Source organism: Anabrus simplex, chromosome 5 (assembly GCF_040414725.1).
Source record: "Anabrus simplex isolate iqAnaSimp1 chromosome 5, ASM4041472v1, whole genome shotgun sequence".
NCBI classification, from domain to species: domain Eukaryota; kingdom Metazoa; phylum Arthropoda; class Insecta; order Orthoptera; family Tettigoniidae; genus Anabrus; species Anabrus simplex.
Genome location: NC_090269.1, coordinates 136259067 through 136286716, shown reverse-complemented (window position 1 = coordinate 136286716; position 27650 = coordinate 136259067). Strand labels below are relative to the sequence as shown.

The following is a 27650-nucleotide window of genomic DNA, read 5'->3' as shown; positions in this document are numbered from 1 at the left end:
GACAGGTTCAACTGTTTGAAACAATTATCTTCGGGGAATGTAGGCCATAGTCGAATTGTGTTCGTAGCTCCCAAAATTTCACCAGAAGCTGCATGCCGTATACACAAGAAGTCTGCCCTTTCTAAAGGTCAGAAATAGAAACTAATAACACAAGTCAATGATGGCGTACAATCTCGGAAGATAATCTCTTCTTTACTCATCAAAACGTCAGCTGTGATTCTACAGGGCGAGTCACAATTACGGCTACAAGTTTGATAGCCTCGTGTTGACAGTATTACACTTATGTGAAATGGGACATTATCATTGGAAAGGTAATTCTCAAAACTGTATAACAATACACAGTATTACGAATTACAGACACTTTATAACCTCAAACTGCTCCCAGTTTACATCCATGTATAATCAACAACGCTTCAGAAAGTCACGAATGAATAGCTGGAATGTCTTCCTCAGTTACAGTTTTCAGCATTCACCCTTGCCTACCATCAGTCACAATCGGGTTGGGAGTTTTCATTATAATGGCAGACACTCGCTCTTCACCTGACTTTTTACATCCACAGAAAGACTGTCTTAGTAGTTTTCCCAACTGAAATGAACATAGATCATTACAATGACTTCATTAGGAATGGCGCGATTTAAAGCAGTGCTTTCAAATGAAATACTCGAACAAATGAAAAACCACACATTTTCTCACTGTTAACGAACATTACTACGCTGCCGATCTAACAGTCCAAAGTTCCAGAGCTGGAATGACCAAGCCGTGATCCGTGAACACTCTTCGTTTTTTCTTTTTTTTTGGAGTCCCAGGGCAAATCTATGTCCTTTTACTAATATGTTTCCTAGGAGTACCCGATGAGTCGGAAAATCTTATTTCATTACACTGGCGGTGGAGAAATCTGATTTGGAGGCAAATTTTTCCTCCAAGCCAGAGGAGAAAACCCCTCTTCACTGCTAATTAGGAACAAAATGAAAGTGAAGAGGAAGACTCTTTTCTTAAGAAATGGCTCTTTTCAGGGTTGAATTTTGAATTTAGTTAGTTGTGGTGCTATAATTTGAAATAGAGTATCAGAAAATGTATGAACCAGAGGAATGGCATAATCAGAAAGTTTTCTAACTCCCCATCTATTTCCCGTCAGTGTTCAGTCAGGCTGTTGTACTCGGTACGCAACAGTAATCCCATCTATCAGAGTTGAAGGCACCATAAGAGGCAAAGAACATCACAAGAAACAATGGTCAATGTAATGTTATTGTTCAATGTTATGCTCTTTCGATATTGTAGACCTTCATATTTAGTTTTCTTCCAACTCTGAAATACTACTCGTATCATAGTCGGTATGGTAAAACTAAATAAAACATAAATGTTCGGAAATTGTATTCTCTATAACTTTTGTTATGTAGTACTTTTCTATAGGACCAATAACATAGGTATTTAAAAATTAAATTTGAGGCGCCTACCCCTAAACTACCATTTCATCTAGGGTCTGTAAAATTGTTTATAGCTTAGACTATAGTTTCTTATTCCCCGATTCTATATACCGATTTTCATTAAATTCTGTTTGCCCATTTTCTTGTGGCTTGGCTTTGATGTGGACTTTGCAACAAACATCGAAATTCATGAATATCTGTGTCATCCTAGCCATTACAGTAAAAATGTATAAGACATAAATAATCGGAAATTTAATTCTATGTAACTTTAGTTATGTAGTATTTATCGATAGGACCACTAGTAATATAAATATTTGAGAATTGAATTTTAGGCCTTCCCCTAAACTCCCATTTCACTCAGCATGAACGAAATGATTTATAGCCTAGATTGTAGTGGCTTATCCCCCGACTTTACATACCGATTTTCATGAAATTCACTTCAGCCATTTTCTCGTTATGCGTGTACATACAGACAGACAGAAATTACGGAAAAGTAAAAAGTGCATTTGCTTGTTACTGTGGACATGAGCGCTACAGGAATACCATTCCTTTCAAATTCTGAGCAAAACTCTTATTTTATATAGATAAGAATTGTGCAACATTTTCCATTTTGCGATTGTAAAGACTCAATTCCATTGGCTGATATTTAGAAGGAAATGGCGTCGCTCCAGGAATGCAGTTGTATACCAGCTCTGCAACAATGAAGTCCTGGACGAATAAAATGGTGGAATAAGCAATGGTAATCCAATACAAGAAATAACATTTCAAACTTGCACACCTTAATGCAGAAAATACAGTTTACCAACTGCCTCAGAAGAAATTATGCGCTTGCGTCTTACTAGGAACTGTACTCTTCAGGAAACTCTTAAAAAGAAATTTCATCACATTGACGTGCTGCTGTGGATAGCTGTATCATGGATGAGGAACGTAATTCGAAGTTCTGGTTTTCAAATTTTCCATTTTCCCCACGAATATGAAAAACTTAAGTTTTGTACAGCATGTTGCGTAGGAGACTATTAAAAGATAGTTCATGGAAAAAATTACGAGATAGGACGTGTTTACAACTTTTGACCATGAGTATAACGTCTTTGCCGAATGCTTTCCTGGCGTATGCTTTCAATTCTTGTTCTGTTACCTTTGGTTTGGTAATAAGTTGCCTGCTTTTGTTACAAAACACGGAAGTGTTGAAAGGTGTTGCTGATGTCGCATAGTGCAAGCCTATTTCTGTGATAATAAAATAACAGGATGTTTAACCATAAAAGCAATTAAGACCCGAGGACGATGGAAAAAACAATTTGCGGCAAATCACCATTACCAAAAGCAGTATACAGAAGTGTTTCTATGCCTAGGACCATCGAATCTTTCACCGAACCTTATGTTTTGTTAATGTCTGAAAACATGAAAGCCGACACCATGTTAATTTTTTTTTTTTAAATGCCACAGTCCCTGTCAGAGTGGAAGAGCTCTCAGAATCTGATTCATGGAGTGATCTTCCACCATCACCTGATTTTGAACACTGGCAATTAGCTGATGAAAGACTTGAAAGAACCGTGACATGACACGTCTGGCACATTAAGCAACATGTCAGTGGCGAAGACATAGCCATTGTCTCCTTCAAGTTGTCGGTGGTACTAGAGAAAGTCAAGGAAACAGCCTATTGTTGCAGTGAGAGACTGTACATCATCCTTCCTCCCATGTATTGCTGTAACTGCCAAAGTTTCAGATACATGATATCTTGTTCAAATCAGTCTGTGTTTTACATGCCTAAAAAAAAAAAAGTGCATGGCACGGAGCAGTGCACACCCCTAAGCAGGTGCACTTACTGCCCTGGTCTTCATTCTCTAAGGGATAGAAATTGTCCTGTCTATCTCACTGAAAAGAAGATCCAGAAGATTAAGACCTTGGGTAGTCCTTTATACCAGGAACCACGCCATAAGTTTAATTCCTCATATACTCCTGGCAAAACGCTAGTCTTCACCATTACAGAACAGAATTTATCAAGTTTGTTTCCAGCAACACCTGTGAAGATTGCTGCGCCCAAGGCTCCAGCTAGTAACACTGCGAAAAGGAAAGGCCAAAAGGTGAGCATCCCACTTTCAGCCAAAAAAGAAGCTTGTGCCGATGAATAAAAATAAGCTGGCACACCAAGGGAGGGCGGCAAAGTTTCATCACCAAACAGATGGAGGCAGCATTGTCAACTAGAGCTGGGAATGTTTCTCGTAGCCTGTCTAAACTCGAGCAGAAGGCAGAGACAAAGAAACTCCCTAAGTGATCCCTTACCCTTTCTATGAAGGAAACATACCTTCCATCCGGAGGGTATATATCAGGGCAAGCTGGAGTACCTGCTCCAAAGCCAGCGCACTTCCCTTGTAGGAGGAAAGCATCTAGGAGGCCTTACATGACCCTCTACTCCTCCAGAACGTTGTCTGGTGACGAGTTGAACATTGAGGGTTCATCTCCATCCTTGGATGGTGGCGGTAGCATTTTAAAGGTTAACAAATGGCTTGCTGCTTGAAACCTAACACAGACAAGCACGAGTCCACTGTAACGGTTATGACAAGCATCTTGCTTTGCTGCACCAGCTAATCGATCAGTTAGCGGCGGGTACAGTCTGTGTTTAATAAGACAGGCGCCAAGTTGGTGCGGCGACTGTGCTTTTGCTACTGACTCCTAAGTTTCCCCCACCCGTTTTTTCATACTTTCTTCTCTTACCCATCAGTCTGCAACAGAATCCCTGTTACATATTACGTGACATCACTGAACAAGCTTAAATTCATGCCACAATCTTCTCTAAAATAATTAACAGCTATATCTAAAAAAATTTCTTTCTCTGCACAGAACCATCAATGCATATCCACAGACAGGAGACTTCATTCTAACTCAATCACAGAAATTGTCTGTATTCTGGCTCACTGAGGAATTAAGAGTTTGGAATTCTTTATCACTCTGACCGTAGTGAACCCATGGTTTAATAATATGCACAAGCAAACACATTACATACACACATGCTGTAAATGAATAAGAATGCAGAAAGACATAGATCTGCAAAACAGTAAAACTATGAATTCAAGAGTAACACACACTAACAATGTGCTACTGTTAGCTTAGGTTAGGTTGACCAGGAAAGTAAAATTCCTTCAATTTCACCTTATTCTCATTGTCAGAAACGTATTGCTGAAACAAGATCAAAGTACATTCTTATCCCCACTAATTGAATGTCTATTCATAAGAGTGCTGCTACATGTGGACTGCATTGGAAAAAAATATTCTTTTTAACACAGACAGAAGAATGTGTACACTTATTGAGGATTGTTATTATTATTATAAAGTGTGGTTTGTTGAGCAGATAACTTTGCTTTCCTGTTCGGAAAAGTTGCTGGATAGATGTTGAACCCCCCCCACACACACACACATTAGTTTTTTTTTTTTTTTTTTAACCTTCTGTTCACATAAATGGTTTTGATTCCAGTTGTGGCGTAAGCATTTGAGTGCATTTAATTGCAATAACCTTGTCTTTGGCTTCCATATATTATAGAACCTGTACAAAAACAAATTCTGACGGTCTCACTTTTTTTAAACCTTGGCAGAATGTCCAGCAAGTACAGTTGTCTAGCCCCAGCAGTGCTTTCTGCGAGACATTATCTTGTATATTATCCATGTATTCGTCCTGTGTATTATACTGATGTACAAATTCACACACCACACTGGTTTCGTTGTAAAAGAAGAAAAAAACCCAGAACTCGGCCTTTGCATACTTAAAATTATTCCCTCACTAGCTGATGAACCCATGCTTCGCTACGGGATTCTCAGAAAGACTGACTTGGTGGTTTTCCTAACTGAATTCAACATAGGTCATTACAAAAACATCAGTAGGAATGTAGCGATTGAAAGCAATGTTATCATATAAAATACTCGATCAAATGAAAAACCGCTCACTTTCTCACTTTCAACGAACAGTACTACGGTGTCGATCTAAGAGTCCAAAGTTCCAGAGCTGGAATAACCAGGTCGCAGACTGCCGTGAACACTCCTCTTTCATTATTCCATTAAATATGCACACTACTCTTTCCAATCAGTGGCTCAGGGTAGGGATTGTATAGCTCGAATACTATGATGAACCAGTGTGTTATGTACCAGATATATCAGAAAATGAATGAACCAGAGGAATGGCATGCTAAAGAAGAAAGTTATCTTACACCCCAGCTACTTCCCACCAATATACAGGCAGGCTGTTACAGTCGGTACGACCAGGCGAGTTGGCCGTGTGGTTAGGGGCACGCAGCTGTGAGCGCAACCCTGAAGATGGTATTCGGGAGATAGTGGGTTCGAGTCCCACTGTCGGCAGCCCTGACGATGGTTTTCCGTAGTTTCCCATTTTCACACCAGGCAAATGCCGGGACTGTACCTTAATTAAAGCCACGGCCGCTTCCTTCCACTTCCTAGACCTTTCCTATCGCATCGTCGCCATAAGATATATCTGTGTCGGTGCAACGTTAAGCATAAAAAATATGGTGTTCCGTGGTTTCCAATTTTCACACCATTCACACCAGGCTATACCTGAAAGCCAAGGCCGCTTCCTTCACACCACTATTCATTTCCTATCCCATCGTCGCCATAAGACCTACCTGTGACGGTGCGACGTCAAGCAAATTAAAAAAACCTCGGTACGCTGCAGTAATCCTATCTATCGGGGATGAGAGGAAACAGAAGACGAAAAGCACATCACAACAGACAATGGTCAATGTAATGTTATTGTTGATAAAGTTTGAGCTTTCTATATTGCAGGCCTTCACATTAGTTTTCTTTGGACTCTGTGATATTAGGGTGTCCTACAAAATTATTTATATCGTAGACTGTAGTTCCTTATTCTCAGACTTTACATACCGATTTACATACCAATTTTCTCGTGACTTGGCGCTGATATGGACTTAGTAACAAAAATCCAAATTCATGAATATACCCATTATATGCGGTATGGTAACAATGTATAAGACATAAGTGATCGGAAATTTAATAACCTCTTGCATGACTACTACTAACTTAAGACATAACTAAAGTTATGTTAGTTGTCTGGTAGTATTTATTGATACGACCACTAATAACATAAATAACTTATTTGAGAATTACATTTCAGACCTTCCCCAAAACTACCATTTTACTCAGCGTGAATAAAATAATTTATAGCCGAGCTTGTAGTGGTTCATCACCCGACATTCCATACCGATTTTCATTAATTCTCTTCAGCCGTTTTCTATTGATGCGTGTGCAATCATACATACATACATACATACAGACAGACAGAAATTACAGAAAAGTAAAAAATGCATTTCCTTGTTACTGTGGACATGACAGATACAGAAATACCATTCATATCAAATTCTGAGCAATGTACAGGCAAAACATTTATTTTATATATAGACTAGCTGATGTACCCGTGCTTCGCTACGGAATTCTACATTGTATATAGAATTCTAGGCTAGGTAGTGTACACCTTGTGAGCAAGATTGTATTAAATTGCATAGTTCTTAACGTTACCCTAGAAACGCGACGGGGAAGTCACCAAACGTCTTTTCTCATATGAATACTGTTAGGGAATTTTCATTGTCACCACCAGGTTGGGGAGTTTTCATTATAATGGCAGACACTCACTCTCCACCAGCCATTTTACATCCTCAGAAAGACTGTCTTAGTGGTTTTTCCAACTGAAATGGACATAGGTCATTGCAACTGCGTCAGTAGGAATGGCACGATTAAAAGCAATACTTTCATATGAAATACTCCATCAAATGAAAGACCACACACTTTCTCACTTTTAATGAACAGTACTAAGCTGGAATGACCATGTCGCAGACAGTTCTGATCCGTGAACACTCTTAGTCTTTTTTCTGCTGTGCAGGGGGGAGTGGGGGGGGGGAAGGCGAATAGTGGAGAGTCCCAGGGCAAAAACTATGCCTTTTTACTAATCTGTTTCCGAGGAGTAGGCTACCTGATGAGTCGGAAAATCTCAATTCACTACAGTGGCAACGGAAAAACCTATCTGATTTAGAGGCAATTTCTTCCTCATAGCCAGAGGAGAAGCCCCCTCTTCACTGCTAATTTGGAATGAAATGAATGTAGAATTTAATGAAAGTGAAGAGGAAGAAGCTTTTCTTAAACGGCTCTTTTCAGGGTTGACTTTTGAGTTATTTAGTGAATTGTGGTGCTATAATTTGAAATAGGCTTAAATAGTAATTGTAGACCAGGTCATACTACTGCTATAATTTGAAATAGGCTTAAATAGTAATTCTAGACCAGGTCATACTACTACGACTACTACTACTACTACTAAGTGAGCCTCTGCCGTAAGTGTGCATACAGCTCATTCAAAACAGCGCGTCAGAGTAGCGATCAAATAACGGGAATACTATGATGAACCAGTGTGTTACGTACCTCCAGTATCAGAAAATGTATGAAAATGTAGGAAAATGAAAATGAAAACCTACAACCTGTTTTCCAGTCATTGGCCGGGGTCAGGGATGTAATAAATGAAGCATATATATAGGCTGTTAGTACAATGGGGTCGCCACTCCCAGTGATACATTAATGACTGGTAGATGCTATGAAATGAGAATGGAGAGTGTTGCTGGAATGAAAGATGACAGGGAAAACCGGAGTACCCGGAGAAAAACATGTCCCGCCTCTGCTTTGTCCAGCACAAATCTCACATGGAGTGACCGGGATTTGAACCACGGTTACCAGCGGTGAGAGGCCGGCGCGCTGCCGTCTGAGCCACGGAGGCTACATGAACCAGAGGAATGGCATGCTAAAGACAGTTTTCCAACTCCCCAGCTATTTCCCGCCAATGTTCAGTCGGGCTGTTATACTCAGTACGCAGTAGTAATCCCATCTATCGGAGCTGAGCGGGACCATAAGAAACGAAGAACATCACAACAAACAATGGTCAATGTAAAGTTATTGTTGATCAGTAACAAACAATGGTCAATGTAAAGTTATTGTTGAGCAGTGTTATGCGCTTTCGATATTGTAGGCCTCCCCCACTCTTATCATAGTCGGTACAGTAAAACTGAATTGAACATAAATGATCGGAAATTGTATTGTCGATAACTTTTGTTATGAGACTTTTCGATAGCACCAATAACATAGGTACCGGTATTTAAAAATTAAATTTTAGGCGCCTTCCCCTAAACTACCATTTCATCTCGGGCGAATAAAATTATTTACAGCCTACACTGCAGTTTCTTATTCCCCGACTCTATATAGCGGTTTTCATTAAATTCTGTTAACCCATTTTCTCGTGGCTAGGCATTGATATGGACTTGGCAACAAAACTACAAATTCATTAGTATCTGTGTTATCAGAGCCGGTAGGTAAAAATGTATAAGACATAATTGATTGGAAATTTAATTCTATATAACTAAAGTTATATAGTATTTATCGATAGCACCGTTAATAATATAAATATTCGAGAATTAAATTTCAGGCCTTCCCCTAAACTACCATTTCACTCGGCGTGAATAAAATTATTTATAGCCTAGATTGTAGCGGCTCATCCCCCCGACTTTACATGCCGATTTTCATTAAATTCTCTTCAGCCGTTTTCTCGTGATGCATGTACATACATACATACATACAGACAGAAATTACGGAAAAGTAAAAAGTACATTTTCTTGTTACTGTGGACATGACTGATACAGAAATAGCATTATTTTCAAATTCTGAGCAATGTACGGACAAAACTCTTATTTTATATATATAGATTACATTTCAAGGCCTTCCCCTAAACTACTATTTCACTCAGTGTAAATAACCTTATTGATAGCCTAGATTATAGCGACCTATTCCCCAACGTTGCATACCAATTTTCGTGAAGATACGACCCCTAATAAAATAAATATTTGACAATTAAATTTTAGGTTTTCCCCTAAACTCCCATTTTTCTCAGCGTGTATTACCTGTATTATAGCGACTTATTTCCCATCTTTGTCTAGCGATTTTCATTAAGACACGACCACTAATAACATAAATATTTGAGAATTAAATTTCAGGCCTTCCCCTAAACTACCATTTCACTCGGCGTGATTAAAATAATTTATAGCCTAGATTGTAGCGGTTCATCACCCGACTTTACATTCCGATTTTCATTAAATTCTCTTCAGCAGTTTTCTCGTGATGCGTATACATACATACAGACAGACAGAAATTACGGAAAAGTAAAAAATGCATTTTCTTGTTACTGTGGACATGACCAATACAGAAATACCATTCTTTTCAAATTCTGAACAATGTACAGACAAAACTCTTATTATATATATAGATTTAGTTTTTGGGATTGAGTGCATTTTCATTTACAACATTTCTTGGCATATAATCATACCATTCCTCCCGATTTCCTGGAAAGATTTGGCTTTTTCTCATGGAAAATTGATGGCTGGAACGTGATGTGGACTGCATTGGAAAAAATATTCTTTTTAACACAGACAGAAGGATGTGCACACTTATTAATACTTGTGATAGTAAACAATTCTCTTAATTACTTTCCAATTGTATGTAGATGTTAACCACCTCTTCCTAAGGAGTTCATTGACAAAGATAGTTAAAAGGTGTGAATCGCTAGCTAGGAATACAGATTAGGAAGGGGTGGGGGGGAATTATATAACTGGGTGGATTACACCTTTCATGAGGTACCCAGAGAATGTAGCTTGTTATAGAATAACATTTTTTAACATATTGCATGTTTGTATGTAAAAATGAAAATCTACACTTACAAAATGTTATTAGAGAATCTTGCTTGGTTTTGCAAGTCAGTATGTTACAAGTATAGAGATTAACTAAAGGTCTTGAAAAAATTTTGATAGCCTTCGATTAAGAACGTATGAATTTGTTGTGTTATATTGAAATGTTTCTAGCTGCTGCTTCTCACATTGCAGAATGGTTTTGATGCTGGAGCACGGTTTGATGGCATTGCACAGCCAGTCCTGCCCCCTGCCCCACCAGGTGTACCTGCTAATGCGGCCCAGCTTGCAGCCATGGCTGGACATAATGCCGTGCTGAGTCAGAAGAAAGGATCATTCCTTGCTGGTGGCAGTGATGGTGGCTACACCTTTTGGTAGGAATCTTTAGTTAGGAAGCCGAAATGGCACGGCGAATGTTTGCCCTCGTTTGCACCAGCGTTCGCTCGATATATCCTTTGTTTCGACAATGACTCGGCGAGAATGACATTTCAAACAATACTTATTTTAGGCCAGAGTTGCAAGAAGGTATAATCGGAACTATTTCAAAACGGTTCTAGGAATTGTGTAAGATGTGGGAAGGTGTGGCAGTTTCTATATTTTGCAGCTCTGTAGAAACGGACTCAGAATTGCTAGAAATCAGTGACTATTTATTTTTCTTGTAAACAAGAAAGCAAAATCTCCTGATAGCAGTTGAAACACTGTCCGTGAAATGTGAGTAAGAATCATAACGGTCAATTCCAGGTTGCTACATATTGTATATTCAGTTTCATCCAAGTTACATTCCGGAATGTTAGTGAGCTTTCTTATCCTCAAATACTATTGACATAGATCATTGATATAGTACCTGGATATTGAGACATGCTAATAATTCTCAATGCTTCATTAGAAATTTTGTAGTCTGAGCTTTCATTTTGTGGTATTCGCTATCGCATTTGCTAAATGAAATTTTGTTGGTTCTCTTTTGTTCTTGGAAACCAAAGTAACATGTAGATGAAACAGTATTGGTGATATCCAAGTTCAGATATTTGGTTCCATTGTAATTTTTTTTTTTTTCTTTTTGGAAAACCTTTCTACAAGATCCTGATAGGATCAGTGAAGTAGAATTGCAGGCTTCATCTCCCATGGATGGCTCTTAATGATTTTATCTCTGTTTTTATATAAGGTGTGCTCCTCTTTGGTGATTGTAATGTAATTGTTAAAAAGTGTATTTCCTATACATCCTTGAGATGAATTTACAGCTTTTATTTTAATATTACGAAGTTACAACAACCTGGGGGCTTTGCTGGGATGCTGTTACAGTTTTTACCGCATTTAAACAAGCTATCCTCCCTTCGCTATCCATTATCCCAATAGTAGGAACATTTTTTGATCCGTTTCATGTGATGTGTAAAACTGCTCCTGTTTCTCAAATCATAATTTCAAGTTTTATTCAGATAGACTCAAGCGAGCATTTCATTTTCAGCTCATGAGCATTTGATTAAGAATCGAAGTGCATCAATAGTTTCTTTAGTATTTATCATACAGAGAAGTGGTTAAATAATTTTATAAAGTCGGTGTAACTAGCAAAAAGGATTGTTAGTGTAGTCATTTGGTTCATTTATGAAGTTCTGCGTGCTAAGGTTTCGAAGAAAAGTACATCCATATTTCAAGAATTTGAAAGATTTTTGCAGAATGTTTATATTGTAATTCCTAATACTAACTAGCAACTCTGCAGAGACCACATGAAATACACAGGCATCTCGGCTGAGTACTATATTGTTCAGCATTCAGTGTCAGGGTTAGGATCAGGAGCAGAATATTTTACCTGATCTGTAATTATTGCATTCCGTAGTAAAAATGAGTTACTACCTTCCAACTGCTACAATAGCTGTTGTGTATGATGATTTAATTTCAAAAGTTTATGCTAAAAGAAACAATCGGCTCTGGAGATCAATGCACAACTTCATTTGTTAGCATTGAGAGGATTAAATAAGTTGTTATATATCCCCTAGTATGAGAATAATACTAGTTACTAGAGGAGAAATTTCTTTTTAGTCATTTTAATGCATGTTTGTAAAATGTGCCTGTACTTAGACAAGATACATGGACACAGGTTCTTTGATTAAAGGAACACACTTGTACTAGAGCAAACGTTGGTGCAGCTTGCTGTGGCTAATAACGTACCATTTAGAAGAGAAATTTATACAGAGTTAGTTTTCACAGAGGAAAGAGCTGTAAGAGCGATTATGCAAGCATGGAAGTTATTGAAATATCCTGAAGTGTTTGCTTGAGGTTTCAACTTTGATAAAGAAATACTGTTTCTTTTTAACTTGTTCTTGGGACTATTTTACAATTTTGTTGTTGACTTTTCATTGAAAAGGTATAAATCTACCTGAAATAGTCAATCATCAAACATTCTAAATGAGAACTACGTACTGTTATCTGTAACAACTTGTGCAAATCTTGAGTAGCTTTAATGATACATGAAGCCATGTAGTAACAACTGTTTAGACGAGAGATTAATGAAATGCCTAGAGAAGTATTAAAAATGTGGAAAGATTTTTTTTAAGAATATAAATGTCAGTCTTGTGTATCAGTTACTTCAAAATTGATGCTAGTGGGCACGTTTTTTATATTTAAATGTGAGAATTATATTTGTTAGTGTTATTAAATTAATTTATTACATTTTGTTTGCAAGTGGAATGTACAAACAAAAAAGTAAATCAAGGAATAATACCTGGACATAACATTTTTTAAAAATTTCCAAGTGAATGGACCCTGCAGCAGTAATGATGAACCACATATTTATCATACACCTTGTGGTGTATTGCAGTTCTGCTGGGAAGCTTTGAATGATATTTTGGATAGTTACTCTGAAATTGTAAATTCATATGCTGTATTAGAAATATACAGCTAGGAAATAACGAATACAAAGATTGTTTCAAAGAAGAAAAAATCACTCTTGTAAAGTTTTCACTATGCACACTTCTAAAAAGAGGAAATGACCTGGTGTGATTTATGGAACCTCTACTTAGCAGTTGCCACCACAATAACTGGTGACAATTTGTTTTTGTGGGTTTTTATGTTGATTTCAATCAGGATAGACTTCTGTATTGTAATTCTTTTTCTCTCTACATTGATCGTACGATGGCATGTGGATTTTATTTGTACTGTGAGAAAAGTGGAAGGAAATCTTCGGTGTAGAACTGTAAGGGTTTCACGAAGTTCGGAGAAATTCTTGAATGATACTGCAGTATGAAAAACAAGAACACTGAACATGTTCTTTATTGTATTATGTGGGAGTATCTCAAAGTTAATTGTGTTATATGCATTGCTGCTCCAGTCTGAGATCATTTTTCGTAGGGTTTTTTTACATACGAGTTGTGTGCTGATATCCAATTACTCTTCCTTCTATACTTCCATTGTGCCATTGAAAATTCATTCACAAAATTTATCTAATGAAAGGATGCATCTTCTAGTCTGAAAAAGCAGTGAAATGTGTAGCATTTTATCCTCTTCTTTAATTGATTGTATGAATTGATTTCCTGTGCACAGTCTGTTTTTCTTTGGTCCAGTATGGTTAATGTATGCTTTTACTCCAGTAGTTAACTGGTTTTTGGTTTGAAAATATTTTGTAATAGAACAATACAGAAGGCATTAACTTCAGAAAAGTTGCTATATTCTAAGAAAAATGTGTGCATTCTTCAGTGCATGTTCAATCAGATTTTTCTTACTAGGACTGTTAGACCTTATCTTCTGTCCAATATTGAGTTTTAAGTGGGTATTATAGAATCATACAAAAAATGTGTGGCAATGCATCCTTGAATTAGATCATTACAAGAGCTTCTTAGGTGAACTGCATGTTTGCTGTGATATTTCAGTGATCCCACTCTGAAGACAAGACGATCTATGTTGTTCTTAAAGATGTTGCAATCTTGTCTACTGCTAAGTTGAATACTTCGATTTTAATTGACAGATCCTTCTATTAAGACATCAGGCTACATTGAATTATTGTAGATTTTAATTACTTCAGATTTATAAAGATTTATTTTTATGATCTTAAAAAGGAATGTTGCATAGTTAGCAAATCAGTGAAAAATTCTGACTTATTCTGAAAGCAGTAGACAGGATTGTGGTGTTATGTTAACAAAACCATAAACATAAACTTGAATGGGATCTGTATACTTCGATATGTTCGTGTAAAAGTAATATCATGAAAATCTGTTTTCAAACAAAGTTTGTATGGTTGATCTATAAAATAAAAAATTTAGTAATATTCTTTTTTAAATTGTTTGTTTTCCACTCCATTATAATGCCTCTCACTTTCCCAGTTTTGCTGTTACTAGATAAAAAGTGGGGGAAATAAACCTAACTGAAATTATGTTTGAAATCATTTTGCTGAGCGGAAATTACATTGCCATCTTCGGTCATGTTTGTGCTTTCTTACCTGGCATTAAGTTTGCAGTGCTGAAAACTTTGTAATCTTCATTCGTGTACCTCTTTTTGTACTTTTCAATCTTGCCTGACACTTGAATTGGCGCTTGTGGCTTGTCATGAACATTATATGCTACAATAATGTGATAATTTGAAAATATTTACTCTTGTAATAAATAAGTTGGTAGGGAAAACAATGTTCGTGAAGTATGGTTGGCAACCTTGGCTCTAAGTGTAATAAACTTGTATTATATTATGAGAATTATAATAATTTTGTTCCCATTCTTTAATATCACCTTGTTTAAAAGAAACCAACACTCCAGTTTTGATTATTAAATGAAATCTAATAATCATATTTGTGAATGCTGGTTCATTTCCTTCACGTATGTATGAAACTGGAAGATGAAGCTAGTCACTTGAAGGAATCAGCTGTACAGATGAAATTTAACAAAGCACTTCAACCTAAGGAAGTAGTAGTAGTCGGACTGCAAAGATTTTAATTATGTTGATTTGGGAACTGAGAACCAGTGATTCCCAAGACAATCTGTTCTGCTTTCACTGTAAAAACTTGCACATACCACTCTGTATGAGCCATGGTCTGCCAAGACAGTTGCTGCCCAGCCAGATGGTCTGCCTTTTTGACCAGGTCCATTGCTTATATCAGTCATTTTAACAGTTCTTGTGATGCTAGTGAACTTTTGATCCACAATTTAAATCCTTGGATGAGCCAGAAATCGAGCCCAGAGCAGTGTGTCGGAGGCAGATCCACACTTTCTGTACACGATGAGGCTGCTTCTGCTTTCTCTACAAATATCATAGTTTCTATGCAGGATGGGACAGAGAGCAGTGTTAAGCCATCCAGTACGAGACCAAAATAACAAGTACAGTGTATCAAACCCAGTGGATATGTACGGTATGTATTGCCTGAAGGTTGAATACTGGTCAGGTTCGTGAGAAGACTGGATAAAAGACTATATATATATACAGTTGAACCTGCTTTATACGTAACTCTGTTCTGCATAATTTGTATTTGTACGTAATTTCCCTTAGGTCCCGCCAAAATGTAATTTAAAAGCGTTTATTAAACCTTATTTATACGTAATCCGTTTATATGTAAATCGCTGTTATACGTATTAGGAGTCAGTGAAATATAACTGAGTTGTGCGTAATTGTAATGAACACGTGCTTTTTTTAAAGAAACTACTGTATTTACGAAGTTTCCTCTTTGTCGGCGTAGGCGGAAGTAGAGCGGTTGGGTTTCGGTGCTGAAACAGAAGAGAGTTTGGCCTAGTGACATTGTTTGACCCTTACTTATTTGCTGCATAACAAAAGCCAACCTAGCGAGTCCCCTTCACTCTCTTTCTTGCTCCTCCTCTACCTTCGTCGTTTTTTACCTTCACAATGCCGCGAAAGATTAAGATACATTACAAGCAAAGTGAGCGTTTTCGGTGCGGAAACAAAAGAAAATACAGAAAATTTGTTTGAATATCAGAATTTCTTTCGTGGGAACAACGAAGAAGTAAAATGTCCACGATGCCGGTATCTGGTGTTTACTGTTGAACAGAACAGTAGTTTTGTCATTCAGTTGCTTTTGATTAGCCATGGAGAACAATAAAAAGTAAAAGTTATACCCTAGATGAAAAAGTAAACATACGAGAAGTGGACACTAATCTATACAAAACAAAAACAGAAATTGCTTCAGATTTAGGGATTGCTTATACCACGCTATGTACAGTCATCAGTTAAAGAAACGTTATTTTGGACGAGTTCTTAAAACTGGGTTGAAAATCAACAAACCGCAGCCGTCAGCAAGAAGGAAGGTACATAAATTTGGAGAAAGCACTTTTCACATGGTTCCAGCAAAAGCGGGCTGCAGTAGTGGTTTTTTTTTTTTTTTTTGCTAGGGGCTTTATGTCGCACCGACACAGATAGGTGTTATGGCGACGATGGGATAGGAAAGGCCTAGGAGTTGGAAGGAAGCGGCCGTGGCCTTAATTAACCCTTTCACTCCCACTGGGACATATATGTCCCGCAAGGGTATCAAGCAATGCTAATGGGATTTAATTCAATTATAATAGCTCAGGACCATGTCCCAATGATTATATATTTGTTCGCTATAGCATTGCCATAAATTTCCAACAGATGGCACTTGTTCTAAGTGTTATTCATAAAACGGGAGATTATCGATACGGCTCACTGTTTTCGCGCCAATTCTCAGAGGTTACATAATTGTGTACATTGTGTAATACACGAGGTGCTTATAGCGATAATAAATACCACTTTCTTGCATCTTACATATTATATCAGGTTAGTACAATGTTATATCTAATTTCTTTACAATGGGACACACATAACCCATTGGTAGTCTTCGTTGGGACATATAGTCCCAGTGGTATTTTATAACCTGGTTTACAGAATATCTTTTGTTTATTGTAGCTAAGATGACTTCAAAAGGACGGCATTGGGAGGATGTCTTTTCGAATGACAACCAACTGGCAGAGTTTTTAGAGACCAGTGGAGAAGATTCAGCGTCGTTGCAGATGTAAATTACATGCCTAGTGACAATGATTCGGTAGGTTTGGGTGGTGATACAGCCTCAGAAGCAGGGAAATTGACAGGAGCCAATGTCAGTATTTGGCTAATGCTTCTGGAATGCTTGCTGCTAGATGGCAGGATTCTAACGAAGTGGTGGTACTTAGCAACTGCCATATGGCAAACAAAGTCGAAGTGCTAAAAAAGAAGAAAGATAGAAGTAAAGAACTAGTTGCCTGCCCAGAATCAATGTCATTCTACAATGAAATTATGGGAGGTGTAGATCTATCAGATCGGAAAGTTGGAACATGCGATTTTGATAGAAAATCTCAAAAGTGGTGGAGAAAGGTTTTCTTCAAGGACCTCATGATGGCCGTTCTCAATTCTTGGATTTTGTATCAAGAAACCAAGCATAAAAAGATTCTGTTGCTGGAGTACATTATTCCCCTTGCAGAACAAATGATGGCTGTTGGCAAAGCAAATGCAACAGTAAAAAGGAACAGAACATCCGGGCGACCTACCTCGACATCAAAATTGATGTTGAAAGTCGGAGATTACTTGCTGGTGGAAGGCGATGTGTGAGGTGCTCAAAGCTGAAGAAAGAAACAAGAACCAAAATTCTCTGTACAATGTGTAAGCTCCCTCTGTGCAAGAACGACTTTGCACCTTATCACGCTTGATCTGTTGCACCTAATCTAACCTACATGTGAAGTGTTCTAAACCTAATAATTTGATCTTGTACATCATCGTTTTAAGTTTGGCTATTTAGTATTCTGTGTACTATATTTTGTATGTCATATTCTTATACATAGTGGTATTATAAATAAGGATTGGGATCTTTTAAAATATACCACTGGGACATATATGTCCCACACAGAAATACCAGTGGGACACACATGTCCCACCTCTCTCGGAGGCACAACGTATCAGATATGAATTAGATATTGAAATTGCATACTAACTGGAAGTTCGTTGACCAGTAAATGCAAAGAAATAACCTAAATTATGAAAAAATAAAATTGGTAGTGAAAGGGTTAAGGTACAGCCCCAGCATTTGCCTGGTGTGAAAATGGGAAACCACGGAAAACCATCTTCAGGGCTGCCGATAGTGGGATTCGAACCTACTATCTCCCGGATGGGCTGCAGTAGTGATGGGCAGTCTGAGAAGAGGTCTCGGGATTTCTCGAGACTAGCGCAGGCATTATTTCTCGCGAGAAATCTCGAGAGCGTTGTTCCCACAATGTGCGGCGAGCAGCGTGTCGTAGGTCTGCAGGTAGTCGGAGCTGAATGTTATTTATTCCCAATATGCGAATAGCCAACCACGGACCTTCTCATTTTCGTAAATACGTGTCAACAAGCGACTAGGGCGTTCATTTATACCGAGGTCTATTTTAGCGAAGTATAGCTAATTATAAAGGATACACATTCAGGCATTGTATGCACTGGTAGGTACACCAATGAGTGGTTTAAGTACAGAACCTGACGGCTACTGTAGGTACACGTAACTGGATACTAGAAGCATACATTATTCGAACTCGAGACGAGGCAAGATGCGCCTTGCTGTATGTACAATCACCATAACGCATGAGTGGAATATGCAATCTAAATTGCTGTAGAGTATTCGCGTCATAATTAGGTAGGTACTTCGATATGACGGTGCAATGTGAACTGTGTCGAATTGTACGCGACAACTTGAAGACGATGTCCGAAACGCAACGTAAGTCGTGGATGTCGTTTATTTTTAAGAGATGTCACATAGCACAGCCCACTGTGTTGCTTATTCAAAAGTAAAATACATCGGCAGGAATACTTCTGGGATGATCCAGCACTTACAAACACATAATATCAATGAAGAGGAATCGTCACAGAACACCTCTGGCCCGGTCTGAATCACAAGAAGCTACCCTGCCGACAACGATTGTGAGGCATCCAGATAGGATTACATCCTAATAACAATTATTAACAAATTATACGGGTTATTCAGCTAAGTCCACTTGACATAACTCGTGAACAGTTCAAGATACTGGCATTCTGTATTCACTTTCGTGAATGGTAAGGAGCTCAGTTCAACATACAGTGCTTTCATAAAATTTTGACAAAATTTATTGTCGCACACGTTTCCATGTGTGAACTGCTGATGATAACTATCAAGCTTGGATTCGTATTTACTGGGACGTTGCACAGCTCGCAGAACACGAGAATCGGTCTCGAGAGCGTTGCCCATCACCCCTGTTGCACGTTCCACTCATGTGTAATGGGGGCTGCGTATGTAGTAAAGCACATCGTCGTTGCCGGGAAAAAACCTCCTATGTGCAAAATAACAAATTTTTCTGGAGAGACAAAAAACTATTTCATATAATAATACTTAACTTCATAATAATCGAAGTAATCTAGTTCCCTTCTGTACCTGTCTTTTTATAACCCTGTACTGTTTAACTGCAGTAATATCAATTATTTCACCAGATATATAATTTTTGTTCATTACGTTGACACATAGGAGGTTATGGTTTCCACGAAATTACACATAGGAGATTTTGCTTTAAGAATGGAGCTTTTATTATATTGAAGTTTTACTCAAACACATGAATCATTACAGTTTATTCAGCTGAATTTTATTACATCAATTGTTCCTAATTGTATTTTATTAAATGTATACTGTGCATATTGATCACTGTCCTCTTCTAGGAACTTTTCACTTGTCCGGCTTTACAGAGAGATTATCATAGAAAGAGTGGTGGTCATGCTCAATTACCTGCTTCAGTTCCTGCAAATGAGTGAACTTAGATATTGTGATTGGCAATTGTGCAGTGTACAAACTGCGTGGTTCACCAATTGGAAAACTCATTCTCCTCCTTTGTGGAAGTTCTTCCCACTCTGCTGTGTGTTCCAATTTGTAATTTATTCTTCCATCAGGTAAGTACTGCAGTTGGCGGATATCTGTCACTACAGGGTCGCCAGATTTTCTTCCAGGCCGTAATGATGGGAGGTTTGATTTATGCTCAAAATCCTAAAGAAACTGAAGTTGACACTTTTCACATTGTATGGTTTCGTGGGTCTGGCTTGCCTCATTCTTGCTATATAATCCATGGGCGAATTAATTGGTGGAGAGAAGTAGTGCTCTAGAGTGGCATGGACACTATCACATTCCATCATAGTGTGCCCCTTTTTCAGATACAGTTGTTCCACGGTGATGTTCTTAGATCTAGCGGCATTACTTAAGGCGCTGGCTAAAACCTTGTTCCTATTCTGATAATTACAGCCATCAGAAATTAAGGTAACCTTATTGGTTGGAGGTGGCAAATTTTCAATAAAATTAACTATGCATGATGTAAATTCATTTGCACTTACACCACCATTGCCCTCGTGCCATACATAAAGTGTAACATCACCGTTTCTTAGATCATAAATTGTGTACTTGAAGTTTCTGTCTGTAGTATGTCTTGGATGCTAGCAACTTAGGACACAAAAGAACACTGAAGATCCATTGTTACCACAACATGATAATCAGTACTGGCCTCCTTAGCTTTATTCTTCGCTTCCCGAGCCTCGTCTTTCCTTAGGTGTTTTTGATATTATTCTTCTTCTACTTGACCAACTTTATATGCACAGCAAATGTCGCACTGGTCTTTTTTAGATGAATATCAATTTTGTCTTCTCCAACGTATCCATGAAAAGGGTTCTACAGTTCGGAGATTTGTTGTTTTCGTCACACCATTCCTTGTAGACTGAAAACATATGTAATTTTGATCGAAAAGTTGGCTCAACGTATACCTTTTTCGTGGACTTTCGACAATAATGGCTGGGAACTTTAGGTAAAACTCCAAGACACTCACGAATTGTCTTCTTGTCTTCAATTTTTCAATTTTCTTTTTCTTCTTGATGGACATAGGTACATCCTGCTTTTCTTGGGCACGTTTCTTCAATGGACTGCTTCGGGCATCGGTGTCTGAATTATCTGCTCCCTTACCAGTAGAAGTTGAAATATGTTCGACGTCCTTTACATGTGGAAAGTATTGAATAGGTGGTTTTTTATTAAATTATCCTTGATATCTATGTCCTTTACATGTGTCCATCTCTTGTAACTGTCCTCACCAATTCCCAAAGTGTTTATGAAAAATGTTCGGCAAACACGCACACTTTCTCCGTCAGGTTTAGTTAAATGTATGTCATGGCCTACGTTCTTTCTTTTGATGTTGCCTGCTGTTTCTTTGCGCCTCCTGAGAACATTCCTAGTGGTGACAAGCCCTCTGATGTATGCCTTCTTTTCAGCCCAGGATGGAATCTGCCAGAAATCTTTGAACAATTGACATTGGTGCTCCTCGTTGATTGTACCGCAAAGGAATGTCTTCTTTATAAGTTCTTTATGTTTGCATCTGTTACCTAATTTTCTTGCCTGTTTTGTGATTACTTTAGCCTTTTGCTGTAAGCCTAAGTAAGGCTTGCCAAAGATTCTATTTGAACGGGATTTTTCCTTTGCTTTGTGGTCGAGTCTCTTCTCTGCGCTTATATTTCGTATATCAGGATTACCAACAGACATTTCGGAATGATCCAGCGCCTCACTCACAGTTTTCGTACCTTCGTTAGACGTATCTTCGGTCTTCGGTGTCCCTCTATTTTTATGAGAGTTCAGTATTATTTTGGAGATCTTCTACATTCCACTTAATGGAAGACATGTCATGTAGATCTTCTAAATCTGAAATAAATGATTTAATATTAGAACACAGTTTTTATCCTTCGTGTGGCTCCATTTGTCAACGTCACAGATTTTACACTAATTGCTTTGTACTCGTATTAGTCACAATTTTATGTTTAAGTAGAAGGCTTGTAAAACTTCAAACATACCTATTATAGGGCAGGCGATTTCCATTGCCTCCACATTTCTTGCTGTGCTGGTAGAGTCATTATCAGACATCGCCGCTATGAATGCAGTAAGTTGTTCTAGATGAAAGGGAAATGAGGATTATTTTGTAGATAAATTTTAGAGGCCACATGACTATTTGTTTACCAATAATACAACATTCATATTGAACATAGTTTCTATGATATCCATGTGTTTCAAGTTGGTATCGTAATTCATACGTACCTGCTGCAGAACTTGTAACATCAATTACGTCATCCAATATTTCTTCCATGGTAGGGGTGTCGTCATTTCCATAGTGATTTGTCTCTGTTGTGGGTTTTACAAATGCACCTGCGGTATATTAAAGGAAATAAAACGATCATACTACTGTCATCTTACAATCCATAGTAGTTGTTATTTAAATGTGCATAGAGTTGGGATAGCCCTTGTGTTTTTGGTATTTTAAGATTTGCAATGCATCATGCTTTCATCACTGTTTATTAATTGACTTACCTTTGTCTGACTGATAATCTTTTGTAGATATCTCCAATGCCATTTGTAGAATCTTCTTTCCACGGCTGAACATTTCTCTTCACAATAAAGTTCCTGCAGCAATAATAGTAGAAGCGGCAGAAAAAGATCTGACGTCTACTTGTTCAATCTGGCACCATACAGAGTAAACAATCCCTATAGAGTTGTCATTGTCGAGCAGAAGGCGGAAAAGTATAACACTAACGTGTTCGACTCAACACATAGGAGATATTTCCCGGTAGAGTGAACAGTGTGGACCAAGGTATAATACTCCTATGTGTCCTTCAAGCACATAGGAGATTTTCCCCAGCAACAAAAATGCTAAGCCACATAGGAGGTGCAATATTTTGTGGAATTTAATCCATTTAATATTTTCTAACACATTGGAGGTTTTGCCACTTCGTAGTGGCAGCCATTCTGAATCTCTTGGTGCTAAAATCTCATTTTCACAAATTCTGACACATAGGAGGTTTTTTCCCGGCAATGACGACATCTTCTCCGTCTCAGGTTCAAATAATGCACACCTCTAGTATCCAAGTAGGTGTATATCCTATCTACAGTTATTCACAAATTCATCATCATTTCCCTTTATCCAGCTGTAGCCGGGTAGGGGCAAATATGGTTCCTCTCCACTTTCTTCGGTCTTTCCACTACTCCTCCTCCAACACTGTGTCCCAGTCCAGGTTTCTTTCTATAATGCTGCATTGGATGGTATCCTTCCATCTCAATCGTGGTCGTCCACGGCCTCTCCTTCCTTGGATTTGCAGTTCCATCACCTTTTTTGGCATTCTTTGGTCGCTTATTCGCTTTATGTGCCCAAACCATCTTAGTCGGCTCTTCTCTATTCTATCATTCAATTTTTCCACTCCAATTTCTTCCCGGATTTTCTCATTCCTTATTTTGTCTCTTCTACTCTTCTCTATCATACTCCTCAAGAACTTCATTTCGGCTGCCTGTATTTGACTCTCGTCCTTTGTCATTGTCAAAGTTTCTGCTCCGTAAGTTGTTATGAGTACGTAATACATCTTGTACATAGTATCCTTTGCTTCTGTTGGCACATCTTTGTCCCATAACATGCTTCTTACACTATGATAGAAACAACTTCCAGCTTGAATCCTTTTACTAATCTCAGCATCCAGTCGAGCATTCTCCATTAATTCACACCCCAGGTATTTAACGTTTCCACTACTTCCAGGGGCTTGTCTGCAAGTCAAATCTGACCTTTCCCTTCTTTCTCCCCTCTAGTCATAACAAGAGTTTTACTCTTTTCTACACTTATTTTCAATCCACATTCTTCGATCTTCCCATTCACCACATTCAACTGTTCTTGAACCTTCCTGTCGTCTTCTCCCCAAATCACAATATCATCTGCAAATAACATCATGTTCATTTCTCTTCCTCCATATGCTGCTTTTGCTGTTCTCATGATGTCATCCATTACTATTGTAGACAGGATTGGTGATAGAACACTTCCCTGTCTCAGCCCACTAGTTATTTTGAACCAACTTGTGTTTGCACGCAACTACAACATTCCTTATACAATGCCGTGATCGTTTTTATTAATCCCTGTCCAATTCCTTTTTGCACCAGACTGTTCCAAACTTTCATCCTGGGGACACTGTCATATGCCTTTTCAATGTCAATGAATGTCATCACCATATCATTCCCATACTCCCAATGCTTTTCCATTAGTTGTCTCATAGTGAAAATGGGCTCTATTGTTGACCTTCCACTTCTGAAACCAAACTGATTTTCCTGTATCTGCTTCTCAACCCTCAACCTTATTCTACTTTCCAGTATCCTTTCCATTATCTTAGCAACATGGGATATTAGAGTAATTCCCCTGTAGTTCTTCAAAACTTTCTTATCACCTTTCTTGAAAATTGGGATGATTATTCCTTTTTGCCAATCCTCAGGGACCTCCTTATTCTCCCAGACATTCCTGAGAACCCGATATGTCCACTGCAGGCCTACAGCTCCAGCTGCCTTTATCATCTCCACTGAAATTTCATCTATTCCAGCAGTTTTTCCATTCTTCATCTTTCTTACTGCCATTTCAATTTCATTCATTGTAATTTTTTTATCCATTTCTTCATCAACTAATTGCCTTTCCTGGTCGTCCATTGAATGACTGTCATTCGTTCTTATGTTCAGCAGCTTCTGAAAATACTCTCTCCATCTATTTCTTATTTCTTCTGGCTTTGTTAAAATTATGCCACCTTCATCCTTCACAAATCTGGTGTTTACTTGATCTCTCATTTTGTTTCTTACGATATCATACAGTAATTTCTTGCTGCCCTGCGTATCATCTCTCAATTCAGCTTTTCCTCTTTTCTTCCTCCACTACTTTCTTGGCCAAATTCTTTGCCTCCACATATTTTCTACTTTCTTCAGTCTTAGATGTTTTCCATGCTTTCCATGCCATTTTCTTTTCTTACTCTATCATTCCACCAGTGTGTTTCTTTGTCTTTCACATTTCCAGATGTTCTACCACACACCTTTTCTGCACATCCAACCAGTGCTTCCTTAAATCTTTTCCATTCCTCTTCAACATTCCCGACCTCTGTCCTGGGTACCAAGGGTATTATTTCCCTTTGAAATTCTTCTTGTATGCTTTTCTCCTTCAACTTCCATACTTTAATTCTTTTCTCTCTTCTTAATTGGAGTTTTTCAATCTTTCCAACTTTCAATTTTCCTATCACAACTCTATGATCTCCACCAAAGGCTTCTTCAGGCATGGCTGTTACATCTACAAGGTTCTTCCGGTGTTCTTTCTCTTTGATTATATAATCAATCATGGTCTTTGTTCGTCTGTCTCCCCAACCATACCTTGTAATCTTCTGACTGTTCTTCTTCCTAAACCAGGTGTTTCCAACAATCATTTGATTCCTCATGCAAAAATCCAACAACTCGCCTTCTGGATTTACATTTCCATATCCAAAGGGCCCTACAACATCTTCCTTTCCTTGTCTTTCCATTCCAACTTGTGCATTTAGATCTCCCATCAATAGTACTTCCTTATCTTCTATCTGTCTCTCCACTTCCTCTAAGAAGTCCTCTAGATGTTCATCTATGCAACCAGTTTGTGGGGCAAATTATGCATTGTTATTCACCTAAGATGTCCACCCCAAATAAGTCGTGAACAGTTGAAGATAACGACATTCTTTTTCCACTTTAGTTAACGGTATTAAGGGGTTCATAGTTGAACATGCAGTACTTTTCCAGGCTTTTGACAAAAATGTATTGTCTTACGCATTTTCATAAGAGAACGTTATTTCACGCAATAACTACCAATGATACAATATCAAGTTTACAGTCGTAGTTACTGGTACGTCACACAGCTTGCGCTACCGGAGGATCGGTCTCGGGATTCTCGCGAGAGTCTCAAGATCGGCGACGTCAGTCTCAAGCGAGAGCGTTGCCCATCACTAGGCTGCAGCTCTACCAATTAGTGGAGACATGTTGAAGGCACAAGCGACAGACTAGCTAAAATGATGAGTATTACTGCTGATTTCAAGGCTTAATCAGGACGGTTGCAAGGATTTAGAGATCGTCATGGAATCACAGGGAGAACAATTTGCGGTGACTCAAAAGCTGTGGACGACGTCGGAGTGCAACACTGGAAAGAAGAGGTTCTGCCGGGTATCATAAGCGATGATCAGGCTCCAAACATCTACAATTGTGATGAGATTAGCCTATTCTACAATGTCCTTCCTAATGAAATATTAGCTGAAAAAGGTGACTTATGCCATGGAGGGAAGAAAAGTAAAATTCATGTAACAGTACTTCTCGCCACCAATTTCCTCCACTTGTGATAGGAAAATCGAAGAATCCGAGGTGTTTTAAGGGTGCGAAAAAAAAACCTACGGAATATGAATCCAACAGAAATGCTTGGATGACTATGCTTCTAATGGAACAGTGGTTGAAGAAAATGGACATTAAAATGAAAAAGAAACAGAAGAAGATCCTTCTTATGCATTGATGTGCAGCACATCCATCTCAAATCGTTCTGGAGAATGTCCGAGTGGAATTTTTCCCTCCTAATTGTATCAAGTGTTCTACAACCGCTTGATTTGGGCATCATTGCAAATTTCAAAGTGCATTATAGAAAAATGCTGGTTCAACATTTAATAACACTGAGTGATGCAGGAAATGAACCTCTCTCCATTAATTTGCTACAAGCCATGGACTTTATTTCGGCTGCCTGAAAGCAGGTGTCATCCTCCACAATCAGCAACTGTTTCCGCAAAGCTGGTGTCTTACTAGAAGAGGCTGCCTCTAGTGAAGGTTATGGGGACGAAATTTTGTCTGGCAATGAGCTAACACTACTGGAGGGTGTAGAATTTGATACTCTTGTGCATTTCGACGATAATCTGGCTGTATGCGGAGAACTACCGGATGAAGAGATTATTGCTGATGTATGTCAACAACACGGTGGTGATGGACCAGCTACAAATGATAGTGACAGTGATGGAGATGGAGATAACGACTTGAATCTTGAAACACTTGAATTGAGTGAAGTGTTAAGTGCAATCAATGTGTGTAGGCGTTACATCCGTGCGAAAAGTTGTAGTGAAAATGCTTTGAATTCATTACTAAGTTTGCAGAAGGAGGTTTATACTCTTAATGCAAGAAAAGTGAAACAAGCCAACCTATCTGATTTAAGGCTGGACCAAGTTCAAAATAATATTTTCTGCCTTAATGTATTTATTATTTGCAAGGATTTACACATGTAGGTCTATTCCATTGGTTTTTCAGTAAATATGTTATGTATTGGGCACGTCTGATTTCTAAGTAATTCTGAGTTACAAGTAGTTTTTTCTCTTCTCCTTGATATACGTATAAGTCAGGTTCAACTATATACACACACAGTATATTAAAGTTATTCGTCAATACGAACCATGAGCTTGATTACTCATAAAGAAGAGGAGTTATTCAAGTTGGGGGATGGCTTTGCAATATAAAAGGAAAGCTCAATTATTTGGAGACAGGAGCACCATTCGTAGTAAATGTCCTTGATGTGTTGGGTTTTTTATGTGATCTCCAAGAAACGCCAATAATACTTTATACTCCTCCTGTCCTATACCCACTCTATTACAGTTACGTAAGTTACTACAAACGTTATATCTAGTCTGGCCATAAATGTTGCATATTATAACAACAATGTATGGAATATA

The 27650-nt window shown here is 38.2% G+C and overlaps 1 protein-coding gene across 1 annotated transcript in view; it reads left to right on the top strand.

Annotated features, from left to right (window-relative positions):
• Positions 1–14418, top strand: part of LOC136873853 (DAZ-associated protein 2) — an 87263-nt gene extending 72845 nt beyond the window's left edge. The window contains exon 5 of the mRNA XM_067147137.2: positions 10353–14418. Coding sequence (XP_067003238.1) covers positions 10353–10535 — 183 coding nt within the window. The 3' untranslated portion in view covers positions 10536–14418. The remainder of the gene's footprint in view (positions 1–10352) is intronic.
• Positions 14419–27650: the final 13232 nt, after the last annotated feature.